The 24,397-nt window shown below is 43.8% G+C and overlaps 1 protein-coding gene across 1 annotated transcript in view; it reads right to left on the bottom strand.

The window, feature by feature from the left end:
- The window catches only part of GRK5 (G protein-coupled receptor kinase 5), a 101,162-nt gene that overhangs the window by 45,574 nt on the left and 31,191 nt on the right, over nt 1–24,397 (bottom strand). Inside the window, exons 3-4 of the mRNA XM_014945212.1 lie at nt 18,116–18,228; nt 9,766–9,843 (exon numbers count right to left, since the gene is read on the bottom strand). Coding sequence (XP_014800698.1) covers nt 9,766–9,843; nt 18,116–18,228 — 191 coding nt within the window. The remainder of the gene's footprint in view (nt 1–9,765; nt 9,844–18,115; nt 18,229–24,397) is intronic.

Here is a 24,397-nt window from a genome sequence, read left to right as displayed (position 1 = left end):
CTAATTAATACTAATGAGGATATTCTAGCTACCTAAAAATCAGGTACTCGCACAACCCTCGGAAGTGTCATTAGTTCAAAAGGTAACCTCTTCTGTTGGCAACCCAAGTGAGCCATTGCCATAGCATATTACTGCCAGCAGCAGCATGTTTGATAAAGCTTTTTGGGAAAAGAACAGTGTTCTCACCAAAGATGACAAGACAATTTTGAAGGCTTCTGTTCTCATAAAGTTTTTTTCTCTCGTCACGTGTGCTTAACAGGTTTGGATAGCGTCCAGCCTCTTATCAGAACCCTTCTACCTTTTAACATCCTCCCGCACTGATGGATGGCCTAAACATTAGCAAGTAACCTTATGTTGCAATAGTCAGAGCTTGGCTTCCTCTGGTAAACCAAATGTCATTTGTTCCATTAAAAAAATTCCCTAAATCCATAAACACTCATTTACAACCTCAACGTTATTGAATGGCTTTCTTGTAGGAAAACAAACAGATCCCTGCTTGAATTTACTCCTCTTAGACATAAGCCAGTGAACACGAGTAACCCTTCCCTTGCAAGTGTTCCTCATACACAAGTCCATGAGTTATTTGCTTTGCATGAAGGGAGCTCATGCATGAAGCCTGATCCAGGCTGTGCTCCCATCAGCGGCCGTAGTGCAGAGGGGATTTTGCAGAATCAGGTGCAGAGGGGATTTTGCAGAATTTGCTTTCATCTTTTTCCATCAACAGGTCAAAATCCTGAGGAAATGAAGAAATGAAGACCCGGAAGAGAGTTTGGGAAGGCCTTGAAAAGGATTAGGAAGTGAATCAAATAAACATCAGGTAGAAACCAGTGGCCTGCTCTGAGAAAGATTGGAAACACCCACAAAAGCAAACAAAATGACTACCTCGTACTGCTGGAAACAGGGCATTCCCTAATCACCTGTCTCACACGATCCATTAACCATCACGCGGTAATAGCCATCAGCAAAGAATGGAGAGGGAAGACATTTATTGTAGGAGATGACACACTGTTTGCAGTGGCATATTCTGCTCTTCCTCCGCTTTGCTTGTTGGACAAACAGCATCTGTGCCAGGATAATCGACTTGCTATACGCTTGATTTTTGACTCAGGTCAGAGTCTGGCTTGATTAAAAAATAATAAATTAACATACAAGCTGAGGCTTGGCATGCAGGTTAAGTGAGTTTTGTAAGTGTGGCTGCATTACTGGGAAAAACAAAATTAAATATGAATAGTTTGAAGTGCCACATTTCCACATCTTAAACATGCTGGTTATTTTTTAAATCATTTGTATCAACAGAATTTTTTTTTTTTAATCATTCATCTTTTCTTATTGTTTTACACTTATCTTGTGATATTTTAATGCATTGAAATACTTTTGTTTTCTGTGAAATTTAAACATTCCTTATGGTAATGCTGTGATTCCTGGTTCCAAGTTAAAATCACACACTCTAACATTATTAGCTTAGTGATTCTTCTAGTTGCATCATCCCAGACAGAGGTGTCAGCCTCAGGCATCTCATTTGAATTTGCCTGGCCCATTCTTATGAGGCTCCTCAGCTGCTTTTAAATCATTTGTATCAACAGAATTTATTTTTTTTTAATCATTCATCTTTTCTTATTGTTTTACACTTATCTTGTGATATTTTAATGCATTGAAATACTTTTGTTTTCTGTGAAATTTAAACATTCCTTATGGTAATGCTGTGATTCCTGGTTCCAAGTTAAAATCACACACTCTAACATTATTAGCTTAGTGATTCTTCTAGTTGCATCATCCCAGACAGAGGTGTCAGCCTCAGGCATCTCATTTGAATTTGCCTGGCCCATTCTCATGAGGCTCCTCAGCTGCTGAAGTCTCTAGATGTTTTTCCAGAATCCCAATTTCCTATTACAGGGGAATCAGGTGAGAAATAAGGTATGATTCACATCCCTTTTCATCACGTACCTCTTTATTCTCTTCTTTGTTGGGATCAAACATAGGGTTACCTATTACTGCTTCTGAGTTTAGCTCAACGAATCCTGAGCTCAGAGGGACATTTGTTGACCTGTTACGTTTTTAGCTTCAGAAAACCAAAGCTGAACCAAGCAGCAAAGTTGCTGCAAGTGGCAGTGGGTGGATAGAAGGGCTGTGGAGGTCAGGTGTTCAAAGGGTCCTGTACTACTGAGAAATGGTGCACAGAAGCCTCTGTGGATACGCTATGCAATGTAAATCTGTATTCTGCATTACACCTGGCATGAAATTCACCTCATTGCACTTCAATCATCTAAAAACCGAGACACTCCAAGCCTCCCTGGGCTCCCAGTGGTCAGTGGGCAGAAAGAGGCACCTCATCTCTTCTATTCAAATGCCTCCCTGTGTTTGGACAACCAAGGCTGGAATGCATCTCCTGGGAGTGTGAGTACCTGGACTCACCAGAGGTCTATTTTGATGCCAGTCTCTGCAAATGCACAAAAATTATCTCTTGCAGGTTTCTGGATGTCTTGCAAGCCAGTGTTTCAGGCAGCTGGAAAAGGATGAATCCTTTTTCCTATGGGGCAAAATTTTCAGGCAAAAGAGGCTGTTTCTGAGAAAGCTGAATGAACCTTAAAGGCTTAGAAGTAACTTTCCTGGCCATTGGATAATCCATATGAACTGAGCGTGAGTACTGAGGGGCATGCAGAGGTGATAGGGAAAAGACGACCCCCTGGAAACGAGAGGAGGAAACTATAAAGAGGATATTCATTAACCAAGGGCAGACAAGTACATCCTTCCCGTTCAGATAATCCTGAGCAGACTGCTCGTTATTTACACAGTGTCCTCAGCCCTTTTGGATGCCCTGACTAGTCTCCGAGAGGAGTCACAGCAGCCTGGGGGGCCTGCCCTGCCTCAGCAGACAGATGTGAGCCAGGTTTACATGTGTGGTTGCCATCAATTAGCTGAAGCGAGTTTCCATTTTCCAAAGGCTCGAGTCAGAGTAATTCCAGCAAACTCAGGGAAGCTAGAAGGCTTTTGCCCACTGACCAAGTCATCCCAATGATTTTTCTGACCACAGATGACAAACAGTTAGGAAGCACGTGAACTTGGGAGTGTAACCTCTCCAAAAAAAATGAGGAATGAGAAGCAGAGCTTCAACTAACAGCACTGCTTAGTATAAAAGCAGAGTGGTTAATGATTCCAGCCCAAACTTCAACCAGTCTGAGCAAACACATTGCAAATGCAGCTCTCCTTAAGTCCAAGAGACAGGATACAGGACCATCCAAAGACCTATTCTGGGACAGCATCACCGGGATAGAGCAGGCACCACGTTGTTTCCATAGGCTCTCATGCAGTTTGGCACCATTGCAAGAGATAAAAATCCTCAGTAAGTGTTTAGTTAACTAACATTTGTATTATAAACAGTGGGTAAAGGATGAGGAAATAGGACTTGAGCAAACCGTGAGAAAATGCCTTTTAGTCTGAGACCACAGCAAAGGGACTCCTAATCAAGGCAACACTGTGATTTTTCAGATTCCTCTGCCACACTATATTACAGCCTGGCCCCAGTGACAGAAGAATGCTTATTAAAATAAGTTCTGATTAGAAGGCATTAATTTGAGTAACAAGGTTGCCATTCTGCTGCTCAGAGATTTTCCCAGAATTTAACTTTGGAAAGAGGAGTTTATGCAGAAAGTAGACTGAGAAGGTACTTTCCTGGACTAAGACATAGTGATCAGCAGAGATATTGATCGTGCTGTCTCTGGAACAACAACAAGAATTATGTATTGATTTCTCCGGAGACTGAATTATGTATCGATTATGCTAGCTGCAAAGCAGAGGCCTAAGTAATGCTATCATCTCTGGCTAAAATGGTGCCCGTAGAGTAGTGAAGTCAATAGAAAGGGGAGATGAGAAATCCATTGAGTCAAAGGGTAAAATCCCAGGGCAATTAATTAAGCGGCAAAACTCTCCTTGGCTCAAGTAAGGCCAGGATTTCTACTTCAGTATTTAGCATCCTGAAAAGTCTCCTAATAGGAACCCAAAGGACACAGTGAATAACGCTTTGAGCAAGTAAATAATTCCAGCCCATCCTGAATCCATGTAACACACTGTGTTCAGACAGGCACTTCATTCATTGCTAACTTCAATTGGGTCATTAATGAAATGCATGGGGTTTAGAAAAATTTGAAAACTAGCTGTGGAGATAACTCTTGGACCAAGCCTTAAGGGACCATCCACCACAGCCAGTGAAAAGCGATATTGTGTTGGCCTTTTATCAGCAAGATAATAAGCTTACAGGGGGACAGAGATGACTCGCTGGATATAAGAGATATAAGCTGAATTTGTACGGGAGAGGTAACAATGTAGAAAACAGTCCCTGAAGGCTCACCTTTCAAAACACAAAGCCTCTCTCTCATATTAAACTTGCACAGATTGCTTTACAGAAGCTTAATGTTTCCTTCTTTTAGAGCTTCCCTTACAGTGACATTCAGCTTTTGTTTTGGCCATTCCAAAAACTAATTATAACACGCTCCCTAGAAGGCATTTAGTAAAACTAAACAGTTAGAGGAAGAGGTCTCAGCACTTGAATCCAATTCTTGGTACGGTATGACCTGCCCTTCCAGGATTCAGCCAGAATCATTAAAAAGTGACACACAAAACTTTTTTTCTTATGGGAGACAGAAAGCTTTAGCCATCAGCGAAGATGACTCACTCAGAAGCACAAGTGCTGAAGTCTGCATTCATTTTGGTGGTGAAAATAGGAAGGGGGAAAGAAATCTCAAGGAGGGAGCAACTGAAAGCAAAGATCCTCGGCATCAAGATTAAAGCAATGGTGTGCAAAAAGAAAAGCACCCTTTGCCAACACACAGAGCTGAGAGAGGGTGTTTGTGAGCAGGAGCCTGGATGCAGCTGCATGGCTTTGTCCAGCAGAAGGGCTCATATATCATTTTAATTTCATCTCACCCACATTACATAGATGTTTTCTTCTCCAAAAACAACTGATTTGAGAGAAGAGCGCATTTTAGCCAGCAGACAAGTGGAAGGCCAGGCACCGCTGACCAGCCAGTTTCCCTTCCACAGGACTTATCCCTCCCTTCCTTATCCTATAATTGTTCATAAAAACAAAGACATATTTTCATTTAGCAAAATACCCATTGCTAGCCTTAGACCGGAGTAAGGAGGTTACTGCTGTGTCCAGCCAACCTCTTGCAGCAAAGAAAGAAATTGCAAGCGTGGCCTTTATTCTGTGCATTTCCTGGAGGAAAGGAGAGCGAACAGGAATTCAGATAAGAAAACTAATGCTGTTGCTGTTCTTCATATTCTGTGAAGTACATTAATGGGGATAACAATACACATTAGACATCCTATTCGGTAACATTTTTAGTACCCAGCTGAGTCCAAATATAAACTATAATGGCATATGGAGACCTTCTTAAGAGCCATTTCAAATCAATTTCATTTTATATACCGTCTCTCAAAGTATCTCAAGGTGATTTACAGTGAAAAAGAAAATAATGGGGTAGTGATTTAGTAGAGTAAGGCATGGCAGCTGTCAGGCAGGAAGGTAAAAATGCTGCGTGGAGATGCAAAACTCTAATTTAAAAGCAGTACAAAGGTAAACATATCACTTTGCTCTTCCAGTAAAAGAAGTAGCCAGGTAATGAAGCCAGGCTGGGTTCAGTTGAACTCAACTGTTCCACAAAGCACTGAGCACTTTTCCATTTACAGACAGAACTGGAACTGAAAAATGAAACATTCCCACTCAACTGTTGAAATTAGGAAAAGCCAGGAACGAAATATTTGTGACCAATTCCTTTTAGCAGTTTTACCATCATATTTCACAACCTCAGAAATTTTAGACTTCCTGTGGGTTGGACTTTTGCCCTACGGGCTTATTAAATCAAGAAGGCAGCTTTAAGTGCCTTTTTCATGGAAACTGTTAAAGCGTCTCTTGAAGAAGCAAGAACCTAGTCAAGAAACCTTGATCTCACCAGTGTGGCAACTATTGCATTGCTCCTGTTAAGCCACAGCAGGTGGACTTCCCTTCAGATTACAGCACTGAAGTGGTACGTGCCACCTTGGGTCTCTTCCTCCTAATGGTCAAGGTGGCACGTGCCTCGTTGGGTCTTTTCCTCTTAATGGACAAGGCCCTGTCACCAGTTCTGATCCCCACATAGCCCAGCTCATCACAGTTGGACCTCCTCAGAGAAGTAGGTTAACAATTCTTTAGAGCATGTTTCAAGGATGGGGGCTGTCTTCAGCTACGCGACACCACTTCTGTGGGTTTTCACTCTTCTGCACACCACTCAAGTGAAGGTGCTACAGAACCCATGAAAAAGCTTGTATTTCAGCATCCTCAGTGTGAAGATGACACATACCCCTTGCATTTCCCTCCCATCAAATGGTTCTGAGTTGCCTGTTGGATATGAATGTTTCAACAAACTTCAGGTAAGAGAGAGGGAATACTAATGTCTTCCTAGATGAGAACCTGTGTACAGAGAATTATACAACAGCTCAGGCTGGGAGGGACGTTTAAAGATCATATGGTGCAACCTTTCATGGGAAAGGGAGCTTAGATGGGATTACCTAGGACTCTGTCCAATAGCATCTTGAAAACCTCCAGTGATGAGGACTCTACCACATCCCTGGAGAGGTTGTTCCTACATGACCCTTCTTTGAGAGGCCTAAGCTACCCATTTTCCCTTCCAGTTGCCAGGACACATTCAGAATTTGTCATCAGTGTTGCCTGTAGGGCAGGGAGATAGTGGAAACCTGAACTGCTCATGCTGTCCCTGGCGTGAACCATGACAAAAGGCTGCTAGACCTTTTCTCAACTTCCCCAGCGAGCACCTAAGGGCTGTTCAGGATGTTGAAGCTGCAAAGAGCTTGAATCATGATTTCTTGAAGAAGTGCCTCCCCCCTCAACCATCTTGGCAAGTTCCAAGCTTGTTTAGTGGCCTCGGGGCTGATGCTGAATGTTGTCACACAGAGCTCTCCATGGGGGAATTCACGGCTCCCCCAGGTCGCACCATCTTGCAGACAGTGGCTGCGTGCGTCACACGAGGCTGCAAGTGCTGCCGTGATGTCTATTCATCTGGGGAAGTGTTTTCTTTTCCTTTCTGCTGTGCAAGTAGTATATGTTTTATTAAATAAAGTGCATGTTCCCCATGCAAATGAATGCACTTTAGAATGATGATATACTGACACATTGTATGTTAAATATGTATGACATTTAAAAATCCAAGCAAGAACTAAAAATCATTTATAAATATTAAAGAGCGTGAAGTCTACTTTTTTGTTTTCATTTTACTTCTGATCCTGCGCTCTGGGAAAAATACTCCTCACATTATAAGACTGAATTATCTGTCCAAGAACTAAACCTATAATTTTATTCTATCAGTCAAGCTGTATGTCACACTATTTTTATATCAAGACAATCAGGTTCTTTGAAGCACAGACACACACCTACTTAAAAGAAGTGTTCCTCTGAAAGCAGAAGACTTTGGAATCAGCAGCAATTTGTATCTTTCAAGAGACTGACAACTAAATGGAGAAATGCAGCTCCTAATGAAAAGGTTTCTTTGCTGGCCAGGATGATATTCCATTCGGACATTTCGGTCCAGATTCATCCCTCTTGACTGCAAGCATCTAACCTGGCTTCAAATCACTGACTTCTAATGGCTTAAAATCTGTCCTTTGGAGCTTCTTAATTCTCTTCCTTGACAAGAAAGGACAGTAGGCCATCTGAACTACTAACCTGAGTATATTAGTTAGTTTTAGTTAGGCATCTAAAAAGAAATTAAATTAATCCAGGCCTTGCTCTAGTTTTTAAAGTATTTGTTGCATAGGAAACTTGTTAGAGAATCTAGTAATCACCCCATTGCTATGGCACAGTCAACCTCACCTCTAGGAAGTATGTTCTGCTACACAAGGCTCTAACACCCCTCTGGGAAGAAGCAGAAGTTTCCAATTAAGAGAAAAAAAAAGTGCAGCGAGACCAACGGGGACATTAAAGCACCACCACCAGGGGAGCAGTTTTAGATTACAAGTGAAGGAGCACAACTTTGTGTTTCCTTCTGCTCAAAGATGGTAAGGTAATGGCAAATACCAGAAAAGTTTCAGAACAGACTGTAAATATCCTGTGCCCATGTTATGTACTGAGAAACCAGGTCAAATATGAAGTGCAGAGCATGGCAGAGAATGGAAACTCCAGTTCTGGAGGCCCAGGAATTTCCCTTCCCGTAACACCACCACTTTTTCTTGATGAAGAAGCAACTGCTCTCAGATCGGTCTTCACTTTACATTCACTTACCTCAATAAACCATTCCATGTGCTTCTGCTGCACTGTGGGGCTGCTGGCACATGGACAAGGATGGCAGCAGTGCCACGGGACAGCAGGGAAGGGATTTGGTGTCTGGAAACCTGCACCGAGACCATCTGAAACAAAGCAGTACTATCCTCCTCTCACTTTACCAGCCCTGCTATCAGCAAAATGCCTTTCTCCATTTCCAGATGAGAACTAGGGCAGTGGGAAATATTTTCCCTTAGCATTTCCCTCAGTCCCTCAAACCAGGACGGTCCCTCGCTCCTCTGTCGACAGCAAATTTAAGACAAATGGTCATTTTGGTGGATTTAAAAAGCAGTGGAACTTCATGCCCTTAATGAATGGGCAGCAGGAACTCATACTGGCGGTGCTCGATGGCTGCACATGAAACTAGCCAGGCTCAGTAAATGAAACCAGACCCCAAAGTGCAGTCTGAGATAACCGAAAGTATGCATTGAAATTTATTGTAGGAAAATGACTGACTGGAAAAAAAAAAAAAAAAAGTAGTCTGCTCTGCCCCTGCACCTCCAAAACATATTGTACCATTTAAACGCTTTAGAAAGACATCTGCCAAAAACGCAATTAATTTTCCTGAAGGTCAAACGCATTTCTCTTGTAAAGCAGTTGAAGCAGCAATTGTACATCTTGATTACTCTTATGAAAGCAACTTAGGAAAAATCCTAGGATTGTTCTTGCGTTTGAAGTTGGATGTTTATTGCTTACTGGCGGTGCCTTTTGTTGCAGAGGTTAAACACGGTCAGCAAATGATCGAAACCCCCCCCAAAAAAGGGTTCGTCCCACTGCAGCCTGTCCAAAATCCCGGCAGCACATTTGTAGTTCTGTTTGGAGTGCCACCCTGTGGACACAGCTGCTGCCATGAGCTCCTCTCCAACCCCCAGACACTCCCGAGATCCAACCCTGAAGAACCAACAGTGGTGGAAACATGAACTGGTGATAGCACCTCAGCTCCAAAACACCACGTCCCACGTCAGTCTTGCATGTCCCTGGCTACCCTGGGGCAGATGGTGGTGGGGAGGAGTGGGAATTTTTGTACCAAAATACAGTGTCGGCTACCAAAGACCATTTTTGCTGGTACTTTCTACGCAACAATACGTGAAATGCCACCACCTCTTTTGAGCTGGTTAGGAAATAATTGTGGCATCTGTTCATAATGGCTGAGGTCTCTCCCATCACACCACAGAGTAGAGCTTTGCACACCAAGAAGAGACCATAGAAACCTCCTGCCCATCCACAGATGAATTAAGCCCCTGGTAAACTCAAGTTCATCCTTAGAAGTCAATTGCTGGATTGGATTATCTTTTTTTTTTTTTCTCTGACTGTTTGTGTAAGACTTGAAGGTTTATTCACAGGAGATTGCCACCATAAATTTTAGGACTCTGGTTCACAAAGCCTATAACAACCTTGTTTAGCAAAGGTGTGCCTTGCAGCATTCCTTCGGTAGTGCCACTTTGGCTGCCCCTTACCTCTGGGGTGAGGTATTTCATCATGATTTCCTTTCCTTTCTCTCCCAGCTTTTCATCTGGAGCAATTTCATATTCTGCCTGGAACAAATATAACACATACACAAAAAAAAGTCAATATTTGCACCCATATTTCACCATGATAACTTCATTTTGGATGTGGCTTTAACGGAACACTCTGTCTGAAAAATCTGAAGGATAAACCCGTACACACAATCCTATTAACAACTTTCCACTATACTTTGACCAAACCCTCATGATGCATTTTCTGAGACCGTAGCTCTTAATTAACATCAATAAAATGTAAGTCATTTATATTTTATAGCCTTGCCAAGGCAGCTTTCAGAAAACATCCAGTAACTAGAGATGACAACTTTATTTGGGTTTGCTCAAAGGGAAGATGGACACAGAAGGTAAAGTTATTTTTTTGAGTAGTAGAGAAAGCGAATGTTTGTTAATTCTTGCCACACTGCTATTTCAAACACCAGGTGAACTCCTTCAGTAGATTGTCTTTTTGGTCAAATGTGTCCTTCCTATTTCCTTACATCTTCCCCTTGGTGTAACACGTTAATCCATGGAATTTTGGACCCATGACAGGCATTCGAAGGAAACACACGACACGTGGGACCCCAGTGGCTAAATGACAGCAAGTTCTTTGAGATGTTCCCACTTGGCACTGCCTGGGATACAAAGCTTTAGCCTTAGGATCAAAATATTTTCCAGATAAAAAAAAAAAGAAAAAAAAAAAGAAGGCAGTCTAACAACTTTCATGACTGCTCGTATTTGAAAAAGGCTCCCAGAAAGTCCTGCCAAACCAATTAAGCAACCTGGTCCAATACAAGCTGTCTGAGATGATAAATGAGGAGGAAGTTAAAACTAAAAAAAAAGAAAAAAGGTAAATCAGACTGAACTGGCAAACACTTGGAAGAACAAATTTCAGAACTAGTGCCCACTGGAAGATGTATGTACTGCTCCAAGCTTGATGCAATAAATGGGAAGGCAGGCTGTAATGGATACCCTCGCTAAGCAGACCTAGGAATGACATGAAACCACATTGTAGTAATAATGCTATTACCCATCCCTCTGGCCAGCTTAAGTCTGAAGCTACATATTTAAACACATACATAGCAGGTTGCTTGAACAATCTAGAACTGCGATCTGGTTTGGTTTGGGAAATGACAATAACCGCAAATAACAGAGAAGCCTGTATCGCTGATGAAAAATACACCGAAAGCTAAAATCCACAAGTGCAGTATTTCTCTTTTAGTGACCATTTTGGGGATAAACTGATTACGTTCTCATAAAACTTAATACAAGGGTTTAAAAAAATCTTTCATCCAATTTCCTGTCCTTTTAGATGGTATCTGAGTATGGGTCATTCCAGCTCTTAAACACGGACGCTCGCAAATGTTTACAGCATCTTAACAGCATTTTTCTCCAAACCAATGGCAAGAGTAACAGAAGGAATGATTTTTTAAAAGGTCAAAGTTGCATCTTATTTGGACCTTACAGTTTATAGTTAGGTTGACAGAAAAACTAGGCATTTTTCATATAAAAGAATACAGAAACAATGTATTTTAATAGAAGAAAATAATTGTAGTTAGATGTAACTGTCTGTGTAGAAAGAAGACTTCAAGAAAGGAGAACTCCTCAGCATTGCCTCGGCATGGAAGCATCTAGAAGATCTTCTGAGTCCTCTATTCAATGCTATTTATCCAATAATGACCATTTCTTTCTCCTTCATTTGCTTTTAGACTCTGGATCCTGGTAATATATTGGCTCCCGACTATATAAAACCTGATTCAAAGTCATCATGTGCCATTTGAATTGCACCAGGGAGGCGTCAAAAAATTTGATGTCCTTTTGGCCACAGGTAACCTGTTACACTTACATCCCATCCGAATTGTACAACAGGAAGCAAATCAGGTCAGATCAAAAGAAGTTTAGCAGGAATTAGATCAGTGTTTTGAAATGCAATTCCTGTTGGGATCCAACATATGCAGAGCTAAATGCGCACACACACACACACACAGAGTGTATCTAATTCTGTCTCAAGATAGTTGGGAAGGAATAAAAGGAAATTATACTTGCATTTGACATTCTCAGAAAATGCGACACTGTGGAGGTGAAGGTAGGAAGTGACAGACAAGTGAGGATGTGAGAAGGAACCATAAGCTCCAACTGTGAACAGTGTTGATTTCACTGTGGCTCCAGTACTAGAAGCCTGTTTCAATTTGTTTCTAAGTTCCTTATTATTTCTCCCTTCAGTGCCACTTCCAAGCTATTCAGCAACAGATACTGGCACATTTTCAGCCACGGACTGTTATTACAGGAAGGATTGCCCGTGTAGACAGACAGAGTGACGTCCCCAGGCTCAATCAGCCGCATGCCTGGGAAGCGTACCAAGGTCCTCAACTCTCAATCTTGTGCTTAAATCACAAGATACATCCCCTTCTTCCACAATACTGAAAAGCACGGCTACAGTTTGCAAATCCCTAATTGCTAGAAATAACATCGTTACTTAAAATCCATGTGGAACAAAATATTTTCCATTATTCCTTTGATGAATCCAGGCATGTGTTTCAAGGCTCCTGCTCTGAAGTCTAATAGCTTCTCCATGCCCTAGTTAGGTCAGACAGGGCCCTATTCATAGCTCATAAATGAGGGGAGGATTTACGATCACCCTGACTGCATGGGACGAGCTGCAGGGAAGGCTCTTTCTGCGGGCAGGCACGGATCCTTCAGTCCAAACGGCGAGAGGATGTGGGCTGGCTGCCGTTTGTTCCTAACTTTTCTTCTGGCTGCTCTTTCAGAGGTAGTAGTAACTCTGGTGGCTCCTGCTTCCCTAGAAGCAACCCTGGCTGAATGGGGGCATCAGGAGTACGAAGTGTCCTTCCCTTCGGAGCAGTCACCCTTGGGATGGGCTGAGTGAGATCAGATGGGAAAACACACTTCCACTGGGAAAGGGAGCAACTTCCAGCCTGTGGCTGGCTCTGGGATGGAGCTGTGGGCTCTGGGACAGCTGAGCAAGAGGTTTGGGGGCTGGAGGGCATCTGTGACCAACGGAGAGCATCACCAGGGCAAAGGCACAGGGACCCCACAGGGGCTTGCGTCAGCAACCTTAATTCTGACATGCCATTTCATCTAGTGTTTGATTTTCATCTTATTATTCTTTGAGTTCCTCAAACTGTATGGCTTAAAAATAGGTGAAAATTGAAAAATGGAGCCAAAGGGATCTCTCTGCAGATGTGGGAGGACTCTCTCCCACGGGAGGTAGCTGCTGGTTGCACGCAGGGACATGGCATGGCCACAGAAATCAGTGCCTCACACCCATCAGGAGATGGAGATGGGCACAGACACTGCCACCAGAGCAGTTTCAGCTTCTTGGTAAAAGTCAGGAGCAATGGAGTCACCTTCTGAGCATGTGCAGGAGGCTCGCGGCATTTTGGTCCCGATTTTACACCTCTGCTTTCTCAGGTCCCTCCTCTGTTATCCCCAGCATCTCCCTCTGCTCCAGCTCCTGCTCACTCCTTCCTGGGACTCCAAGGCTCTGCCCTGTTACTGCTCTGTCCTCCAGTGACTGCCCTTGCACTTGCCTCCGCTGGAGATTTAAAATCTGTGACTGAATATCGGAAGGCAAAACCCAAACAGCTGGGATTCATAATAACTTGCAATCCTAAATGAAAAGTGAACTTGAAACCACATTTTTCATATTTAAACGCAGGGCAAAAAGAGCCCTTTTGACTGTTTAAAAACACATTTTGAGTTAATGAGTTTGTTGATATCAACAAACTGGCATTTCTGATGGAAAAAGCCTTGAACAGCTTTAAGACTCACATACACAGATGGTTTATATACCCATGTAAGGGACTTAACCAAACGAAATCTCCCTAACAGCAAGACAGGGTTTTTACAAATGGCATTAAATGGGTGCTCACTCATCCTTTCACCCTAGATAAGTGTAATGTCTACTGAAGCGTTCAGCTGAAAAGTCCACCCGAGGAGATCGTGCCTCTCACCCCCGGCCCCCATGCCTGGATAGCACAAGCAGGAACAACCTGGAGAGGCAGTGAGGCTGCTTTCCTCCAGAGGATGTATTTCTGTGCAACTTCAGTGCAAAGAAATAACATCGTACAGGTTGAAGAGAAAATAATGTCAGGTTATTTTCTCCTTGACCAGGATTAGCCCCGTTCTCCTCCAGTCAATCTAAATCTGGTCCATATTAACATGTTAAAAGCCCTCTCCTGGGGAAAAAAAAAAATTAAAAAATGTTGAACGTGATTAGACGAAGCAGGAAAAGGAGTCCAGAAGCTAAAGTCTTCATTAGAACAGCATGTAAAAATCACAGGAGAGGGCAATGTCAGGAGCTGATGGCACCCCCAGGAACGCGCTGTTGAGAAGGGACATGGACAAGAGGTCCCTGCTGAACTGCTGCTTCTTGTGCTGGAGGCAGGGGCTGCATGGAAGGAAATGCATCTTGCTAGCAGATTCCCTGCTCGCTCGTCTGCCTTTCAGCACAGGAAATGTATCCCCCAACACTTTATTTTAATGGCTGTCTTTCAACAGCTCCGAAGTTGCATGATGTCGCTCAAATATTTGTAAGCAGAGCAAAGCGTGCTACAGGGCTGTGGTGAATTCTTTGTTGAGGGCTTATAGGGGAGCTGATTTAATCGTAAACCATCTCCATTTAATGATAATAGTTTACGTTCGCATAGTCCCTTCATCTGAATGGCTTCAGAAGGGTCTGGTGAACTATTCATGGGAGCTGGTTGTGTTTACACGCACACAGATAAGCATGCGACGCGTTCAGAGGCACAAGTCCCAGTACTTCTTACCAGATATTTTATCTCGTCAAGTCAGGACCTCTGTCATGACATCGTTTGCACAATATCCGTAATAAGAGATGGCTCTCTGTCCTCAGAGGCTTACCGTACCGGCGAGGAGAAGGGGCAGCTCTTGCCCCATTTCCCACACTGATGGCCACTTACTGGTCCCCCAGTAGCGGTGGGAACCAAACTCCCACAGCCCCACCAGCACTGTGCTGCGAAGCCCTGCATCTCTCAGTTTTTATCGCTTTTATCATTTAATGTTGGGGCCTACTGCTTACAAATCACATATCTTCATAATCTGTTTTACAATTGATAGATTGTGGCTAATTACTCAAACATCGCTCTCAGAAAACATGTAGAAACTTTACGCCTCTGAGCACTTTAATCTCAATTATTGGTTGAAATTGGCCAAGGTATTCACAGGTTTCAGAGGGAACTGACAGATACACACCTACATGCATGCAAAATTTAATGATATAAATCCTTTTTTCTGCAGAAAGCAGCTACCCACTGTTTAACTGCACAGACAAAAAAATCCCAGATGCTGCTATAACTAGATTTGCAGGAGACTACATCAGACCACATTAATTATTTCACCCAACAGTTGAAATAAATGTCCAGCAAAGAGGGGAATTTTTTTTTTTCTCTTTACATACTCTGGTCTGGAAGATCTGGTTGGTTTTACCGGTCTTTGGAAGCAGAAGTGTGAGAGAGAGCTTGTGAAACTTGGTCTCACATAAGTACAGGAATGGAGGTTGTTGGTAGGTTGTTGAGTTTCTGACTCCCAGGAGCCCCAATTGTTGCTTTCTTTGCAGGTAGTTGAGTGTGCTAGTTAAAAAACTGTATTAAAAATTGGGAGGCATCAACTATTGGCTTCTGCCAATGACTTACTGTGTGACCTACTGAGCTGCTCTGTAAAAAGAAGTGGTCCTACCTCTTGATGTGCAGAAAACTCTGTGAGCCTCTCACTAATGGCTAAATATTTTCCTCAATTATTTTTTCCTTTTTATTTGATATTACACAAGAGCTAAGTTTTGCATCTCGTGTTAAAAAAATAACTAAGTCAAAAGAAAAGGGAGGCTTCTTGGCTTTTTCTGCTTGGGGCTTGTTACAGCAGCTGGTGGTCTCCAAAAGGTTGCGCATTCCTGGTGGTCTCAGAATAGGGCTGTAAAGTCAAACTTCTGGTCTCATTATAGGACTTTTTTTGCCTAACGTAGGACTTGGCCTGAATCCCACTACTCACTCAACGCAGAGTGACCCCGCTGGGCGAATTTCAGTAGTAATCATCCAGTTTAATGGCTCTGGGCTGTGTTGCTCGACCTTAATATTGCCTAATGCAGGGACTTTCATGGGCTGGGAGCAAGCTTGTACAGAATTTGAAATCAATAAACAAAGGAGACTGCTGTTAATTAGTGTTAAAAAGAAGAGAGAAAGAGCAAATATTCCAACCTCCACGTAGCCAGGCATTTTGTTCATGAAATCCTCGTATACTGCCAGTCTGAGCCTAACTGGGACAGATCACTGGCCCAGTAAAGGTGTGCAGGGCAGCTCCAGTCTGCAGGAGCAACCTTGGGGTGGGTGCAAAGGACACCCTCCCAAAAGGATTTGAGGATATAGCTCTGGGATTGCTCAGAGAGGGAGCTTTAAAACAAAGCTGGTCCCACCACAAGCTTTCGCAGGACCGGTGTCGCCTGTGCTGCACGGATGCTGGGAGGACACAGAGTTTCAGTGCTTGGCATTGCTCCACGGGGTTTCGGGAGAATGAAATGACACAGTGCCCTCAATTCTTGCAGCCCGAGGCGGGCTGGGCAGCCAGCGCTGCCAGGAGAGGCTGGGAGATGCTGGGAGATGCTGGGAGATGCTGGGAGATGCTGCCGGGCCACGACCCCACGCCAGCCCAAAGGTTATCACACTCTGGGGCTGGTGGCACTGGGGACACATAACATCTTTTGCCCAGATGTTACTACCACTGTCAGACTAACCGGTGCTGCCAGGCGTGTGTGGGGCTCGCACAACGTGGGCTTGTTCTCCCCAGCCCCTGGGCTCTGCTGGAACCCAAATGTGACGCCTGCGAGGAGGCGTGAGCAAAGCACAGGGCCTCGCGAACCCTCTCCCAACTGAGGACGTCTCTCTCTGTTCCGTCTGAAATCAAAACCACTTGGAAGCAAGCTCTTGTGGCTGCCTCCCAAAGGATTTCTGCGGCTTCCTAGAGGGACAGCCGTCGCCCGTCTCCTCGGGGCTGCAGGCATCACACCTTATGTGGCATTTCTGCAGTCATGCCTCCCCCCAGATGGGTGTGTGGTGTCTCATCAGTGGCAGATGCCTCACTAGATGATGCTGGTTCAGTGCAGGACAAGCACACCCAGAGTACCCGAAATGTCCTCCTGCCTGTCCGCCTTCAGCACAGAGCGTTTGTCAGATGTATCAGCTTCACGTACCTCGATGGCTAAACCTTTCACTGGGGAAAATCACAACCAGCGCTAGAAATATCCAACAGAAGTTGTGACCAGCTAAAACTGATTTGAATAGGACTTTATCCAACGCTATCTGTGATTTGCTGTAGATACTGCACTACTGTCATAAACTTTAAGTGACCACGTGTCCTCTCCCAGACTCTTACAACTTCAGTGTGATCTTCACATCTCCCTCTACTTCAGAATAGCTTCATCATGGTACAAACCAAAAATAATGTATTCCTGTTGGTATGCATCATTTTGCTTCTGTTAGGCAGAGAGTGAAGTCCCCCAGACACTCACACTCAGCAGTGACAAGTTCAGCTTCTTCTCTGGTTTGATTTAGCCCTTTGGCTCATCAGCACCCTACCCTTCCGCAGGCTCCCAGTAAGAAAGCCAGAGAGACTTTTCCACTGTGAACAGCTTCTCCTGCTGGCGCTATAGACAGCCAAGTGCTGCCAGATTGGGAAAGAGCATCAGGTCCCCCCGGGGCTGGCGGGGTTTTGCTCAGTGGCCCAGTTAACTGACAGCTCACTGGGGTGGAAAATGGAGCAGATTTGTTTCTTGGTGACCTCAACCAAGCCAATTCTATACCTTGTGCCTCTGTTTTCCTATTTGAAAAACAATCAGGATGTCCTTTGTAAACCACCCTGAAGTCTACTGATGAAAGTAGATAGATAATAGTATTGTCATACTCCTCATCTTCTTTTGTCAGTCCATTCATCATCTTCCCTTTCCTCCCAGTGCCTCCCAGCACTGCGGGCTTCACCCACATCAAAAGACATTACTCACAGCAGCTCAGCTGCTTGGGCCTTGGCACGAAGGGAGGCTGTGCCAGCAAAGTGCTGGGGTGCCTGTCCTTCTCCCACTCTGGGGGCTCATGCTCCTTCAGGCTGGCATCGACCCCACTGATGCTGGGATGCTGGTGGGGTCAGCCCCATCCGCTGTTTGCTCTGGTTTGTCAGACACAGAGTCACATCCCATGAAACAGAGATTTCTTGGGCTCAGGGGAGTCTCCTCTCTCAGGACAGCGCTGCAAAGCACCCCAAAATATCACAAGAAGGGACTTACCACTGCGTCAAGGAACCTAATGCAGCACTCGAGCTCGGGCCGAGTTTCACAGAACTGCCGAAAGAGAAGCCTTCCGATCGGCTGCTTTTCGCATATGCTGCAGTAATCTCTCTCTAGAGGCAATAAAGAGAAGAAGAGAAGCATGAAAATGAGGAGAGCTTTGCCTTTTGGGTTGGTCAGGAGTTTAGAGCATTGCAAGTGAGTGCAGGCCTATGACCCCAAATCAGAAGTGCCACCTCCTCCCCGCCACCACGTTTCAGGTGTCCAAATACAAACATAATTAATTAATGGCTTTAAGACTCACACAAGAGAGGCTCAATTTTACAAAGCTGATATTGGTAAAAGTCCCACAAAAACCATTCAGCTATTATGAAAAAATAATTTCACGTTTTCCTGTGGTGGAAATGTATGCACTCTGCAAAGGTACTGCTCAGACTGGTGGCATTTGTGGGAATGTGGGGAGCAAATTACAACTCCTCGAATTGTGAGTCATACATTAAAGGGTAGGAAAAGCTGGAATTTGTGGAGAGCTTCCTGGATGCTTCCTAGATAGGTAGCAAAGTGCCCCTAATCTCGCGAAATGCTCAACCCACTCTCTACTAAACAATTATTGCAAACTACGTATTTTCAAAGGTTTCAAAATTTCTGCTGTTTTCTGGCTGAGCGTGAACGGATGGATGGAGCATATGGCATGTCACTGGTTTCAGTTTCACACAGCACTCCTTTACAAAACTGTATTTCCCCTTAAACGCCATGTTTAAACGCCATTCCCCTCTGCTGGTGCACCCAGAACCATCGCCCCCAGTAAAGCAAAAGGCCCTTTACCCATCACGGGGACCATCTGCAGGAAAACCTGGGAGAAGGGCGGGCATCGTTAACTGGCATTGCACCAGTACAAATGCCGAGGGCTCTGGATATTTTTCTGGTGAGAGCAGCAAATCCCCCAGGCTGTTTGGAGCAGCAGTACTCGCTCGAGACACGTTATTCCTCTAGAAGCACACACATGTCAAACAACATACTGTGTTTCCTTGAGCGTTCCTCTCACCACCCTCCTCGTTGCCATATGGCACTTGCTGTTATTATGGAAACAACCAGCTTCTAAACACATAACATAGCACTGCAAACAGACATACGAAACCCACACAAGTTGTCAGTGCCTTGGTTACTTCTCTCTCAGGCCTGGAGTAGCTCCTGTGATGTCTTTTATTCCCCCTTTGCTTTGTTCCCCTGCACCCTGCAGCTCCATCCACTCCAAGGAGAACATCTGCTACGAGGACAGGCTGAGAGAGCCAGGTTTGTTCAGCCTGGAGAAGAGAAGGCTCCAGAGAGACCTTAGAGCACCTTCCAGTACCTAAAGGGGGCTACAGGAGAGATGAGGAGGGACTTTTGAGCAGGGAGTGGAGCAACAGGACAAAGGGGAATGGCTTTAAACTGAAAGAGGGGAGATTTGGATTAGATTTTAGGAAGAAATTCTTTCCTGGGTGGGTGGTGAGACCCTGGAACAGGTTGCCCAGAGAAGCTGTGGCTGCCCCATCCCTGGAAGGATCACTCAATCTATCCAGAAGATTCCAATGCCTTGGTATGTTCTAGCAAATAAAACTCGATTGAAATCACCTAACTTGACCTCCAGTCTATCTATCTACCAACAGCAAGCCTGTGGCACTGGTTTGTTTGCCTGAGCTGGAGCCTTCAGCGTGGAACACCCCAACATAGAAAGGTATGGTGAGAAAGCCATCAGGCTCTCTTGGACTGAGCAGCCCTGGGGTGTCCTTGCAACTGCTACAAGCTTGTGCTGCTTTACCAAGTCTCTTTTTCAGTGATAAGGTAATTGCTGAAGGAGTGTGCAGACACACACAGCACTAAGGTACGGGAAGGAGCTTGGTAAGTGCCTGAGCGGATCGAAACCACAACTCACAATGTCCCAGAGGCCGGCATGAAGTCAGAGGCCGCACAGCTCAGGTGAGCTCTCCTGGGAGGTTCTGGGGGTTGAACTACATCTGTCTGATGCTGTTTTCTGCTGCCTTGACTAACTAACAGTTCTGAGGCCCTGAAATGGCATAAAATACACACCCTGGATGTTGGTAGCGCACAGCCTGCCTGGTCGCAGCCCCAACCTCAGCCCCTCCAGAAGCCCAAACCCACCCCAGTGTCCTCATGTTAAACAAGCAGTGCAAAAAATGCAACTGTCTGAACTTGTAACACAACAAAACACAGAGGAGCAAACACATTAATCACCTGGTTAGCCCTATATTTTCTCTTGTACAGCACTATTTGATGCACAGTGGCAATGCTTGTACAAAATGCAGTTAGTTTATCAGAGTTGCTATGACATGGGGACACTCACTGTAGCAGAGGATGCTTTTCTAACAAAAGGGCTAGTGATATCAGCTAAATAAGCATGCAAATTGTGCATCCAATAACTGTACTTTATAGCATAGCAGGAAAAGAAAAAAAGCGGCTAAACACTATTACATATGTGGATAAATGAAACATAAAGAAGACACGAGCACAGACTTCCTCCTACGGTACGTAACTTGGCCAACACGTGAGAAGGGGGTCCCGTTCGTAATGAGGAAAAAGGAAATACCAAAAATAATCTCTGAAAACACAAGAGCCAGAGCAGTTCCCTGGAGCCATCCCCTCCTCGGTCACGTTCGTTTAAGTGCTGGATATACCAATACAGACAATAAATACATGATGCAATTGTTTTCATTCCTTGTAGGTGACACAAAATATTTTCTTAGGCCCTGGTCTTGCCGTTGGCCTCACTAAGTCAGCTAAAGGAGTCTGCTCTCAACTAATTCTTGGGATGCATGGGCCCTGGAGTGACTAAGAAAGAAAAACACCTCTCTCGGCTAAAGCAGAAAAAAGGAGTGCATAGTTTTATTTTAGTGAGGAAAGAAGGAAAGCAGAAGTGTTTTAGCAGTGTGCTGCACCCCAGAGACCTGGCTGAAGCACCCTGAGCTGTGCTCAGGAGCTGCTGGACCAGGGGAGGGGATGGAGAACCACGCGGGTACCGCAGCCAGGGGCTCCCTTGGGCTGGGGCTCATCGTCCTGTCGCTCTCGGTCCGTCTGCCAGCAAAAATATCCATCCAGTTTCAAAAGTTTAAAAAAGAGAAAGAATGATTTCCTGAGGAAATGGAAATGTTAAACACTTGGAAGTGAAACCATATGCTTATGATGATGAAGTGTAACTAAAACAGCTCTGAGAGCTGTATCTTTGGTAGTCAGACCCTCCCGCTTTGGCGCAATCCTGTTTTAACACCTGCAAAGTCACCCAAAACGGGGGTGAAGAGCTGGGTGGGTCACAGCCCTAGGAAAGCAGTCACTTCTCACTGACGCCAAACTCTTCATTTAAAAAATATCACTGGCAGATAATGTGCACACGCAAGTGAATTCTTTGTCTTCCTTAACATAGTAACGACACAGATTAATATAGAAAAGGTATTGTATAAAATGCCATCATAAAGAGTCATGAGATAAATAAAGATAAGTATAATTTATTCTGAATTCTACTGACTCATTTTCCCCTTTACTTCATAGCTTATGTATTGAAATACTGCTTAAAGAGTGTTCAGTACACAGAACTTACCAAAACAGTTACACCTGCACCCAGATAACACCATCACCATTCAAAGTCTGTGGCCAAATTTGTTCCCCAACAGACACTCTGCTAAGGCTCTGAAATAGATCTAAGCACACGCCTAGGAAAAACAATCCTATTAATAACTTCATACTGATCAAAACACACCATTGATGGAGTGAAAAACACAAAACAAGGTAATAAAGAAACTTGCTGCTGATAAATTCTCCGACTTTCAAGTAAAAGGGGAAAAAAATACTATTTTAATTAGATTAATATCTCCCTGTGCCTTGTGAAGACTTTTTCATCTTAATTTCCCATTTAAATACCCAGCATTGTTTTGCTGGCTCGTAAATATCACCTTAGCAATTTTGGAAACAGTGGTCTGCAGAGAGATCGGGTCTCCCCTCCTCTTTCCCTTTTGCAACATACCTGTGGGTTTTGGTGGGTTAGTGGTGAGCTACAATGATGACTCTTGGTTGAAAACCAGTCTTTTCTGATACTGTTTCATTCAGTGTAAACTGCAGGTGTCTAAGGGAGGCTGCTATGGAAAGTTGTACTTCTGTTTCTGGGCAGAAGCCCTCATTTTGAAGGACTACTAATCCAACACCTGCAACCAGCTGGTGAGGTTTTCTCCTGCAGATGCCTGTGTGGAGGGATGAGCTCTATTTAAATCTCACTTTTCAAGTCTACAAAATCAGGAACATGTTTTTTGGCTTTTTGGTCATTACTAGTGTGGCCAACGATTGCACTTATGTACCACCTATTAAGTAGCATTTTATTTTCTTTTTTTAACATACTAGAATCCCAAGAGAAGATATTTCAGAGAAATGCATTGGGGAATCGCCAAGAAGACATGCACCATGCTGCTGCACGGGAAAATTTGGACTTGGCCTCTGGATCTCTGCTCTCCTTGGCATTAAATCAGCCTGGATTAAAACTGGGTAAGATCCAAATGCAAAGTAATTCTGCTGCCTAAAAAAAAACACCCACCCACGCAAACAAATAAACAAACAAACAAAATGCATCAAAAAATAACAAAACAAAACCCAAACACCAAAAAGACCCCACCCAAACAAAAAAAACCCCTCCTTAACACCTGGAAACTCCAAAGTGGACATAGGAAGAATTAACTTTTTCTGCTCGTGCTCAATGACCCCAGATGAGAACTCATCTCCCTTTCCCAATATTTTTTTTCCTTTGAGGTGAATCAAAATCTTTCAAATAGACGTTGTTCCAAGTCCATTATTTTCCTCTAGCCTGCCAGAACAACAAAAAAAGCAAACCAAACTCATGGGAGAAAGCTTTTCAGTAGAAGAGAAGCCTTAGTCCCTACACTTAAGCTGGACAACAGGGAGCAGATCAGAGCCAGAGGGGGCCAGTAGTCAGTAAGACTGTTGGCACACCAAAAGTAAAACTTTTTTTTTCCAAGGGGCTGAGGCCTGTCAAAGCAATTCCCACCAGCCCTCCAGCCCTGGGATGGATGGCAACTTCAGCTAGAGTTGTCCCACAATCACAAACCTTTCTCCTTATTCAGACTCGAGGGAGATGCTGCTAAAAGCGATCCCAACCACCCCAGCCCAAATCTAAACCCACTGCTGGTTGTTTTGCCTGTCTCTGCTTTCTACATGTAAGCTCCTTTACAGGGGCACACAATGAAAAGGAGGACAAAAGCAGGAACTAAAAGCAAGATTAAAAAATATGCAGCATGACTGAACTAAACAGACCCTCACAGCCCACCGTACAGCCTGCACTTGTAGCAATTTCCTTCTTCTTGTCAAAAGAAAAAGACCAAAGCCTTTAAAGTTTACAAAATTTTTTGTGTCCAGTCAGGGTACTAATGGAAAACAAATTGCATCTTTAAACACTGAATAACCCCATTTAGAGCTATATTAATATAAATACGTTTTTCATTTAAAACCAGCAAGTCTAACAGTAGTGCTTATAAATATGTCTTATAATTTACTGCTGCTCTTCTCCAGCTGAAAGTGGAATTACCACTGTCTAGGTATAAACTTAATAAACAGTACATACTAAACTGCCTAGTCTTTGAGGCTTATGAAAGTTGCTTCTTATCAAAGGCTCCTTTGTGGATGCTTTAAAAGGATTTAAATTGCTTTGATTGCATTATTAACAGTGTCTGTGTTGCTCTTGTATTTCAGAATAAGCTGGAAAGCTGGAACATTAGCTCTTGCATTCTACAAAAGACGGTTTTCCATCTCAAATAAATATGCTTCAATACAAAAGATAATCCTATGTTCAAAAGTAAGATCCCGAGATTGGCTGCATCAAGACTTTTGCAGACCCACTTATTACCTTCTGATTTTTCGATGGCCTTCAGAACTGGAGGTGTCACAGCCATTCAGAACTTCATAAACTTTGCTGGGAACTCATGTAATCGCAGTGAAAAATGTATCAGGTTTCTTTCTTTGAGAAACTAAAAATATGGGGCCATTTCTGATGAAGAAACATAGATATTGCTGTTTAAACTGTAGAGCTGCCCAAGTACCTGTACAGTGAAGTAGTAAGGAATCTCCTTTTCCTGTTGACTTCTCAGGAATGTTGCAGGAATGGGGGAAGCAACAGAAGGGAAGTTTCTTGTCCTTTTTGTCTGTTTTTTTCTGGGGTTTTGGGTTTGCTTGGTTTGGGTTTTGTCGGTTTGTTGTTTGTTTTGTTTTGGCTTTTTTTTTTTTTTTTTT

The sequence above is a fragment of the Calidris pugnax genome, unplaced genomic scaffold, assembly GCF_001431845.1.
Source record: "Calidris pugnax isolate Ruff unplaced genomic scaffold, ASM143184v1 scaffold89, whole genome shotgun sequence".
Taxonomy (NCBI): Eukaryota; Metazoa; Chordata; class Aves; order Charadriiformes; family Scolopacidae; genus Calidris; species Calidris pugnax.
Note: the sequence above shows the minus strand (reverse complement) of the source record. Positions and strands in the feature narration are given on the sequence as shown.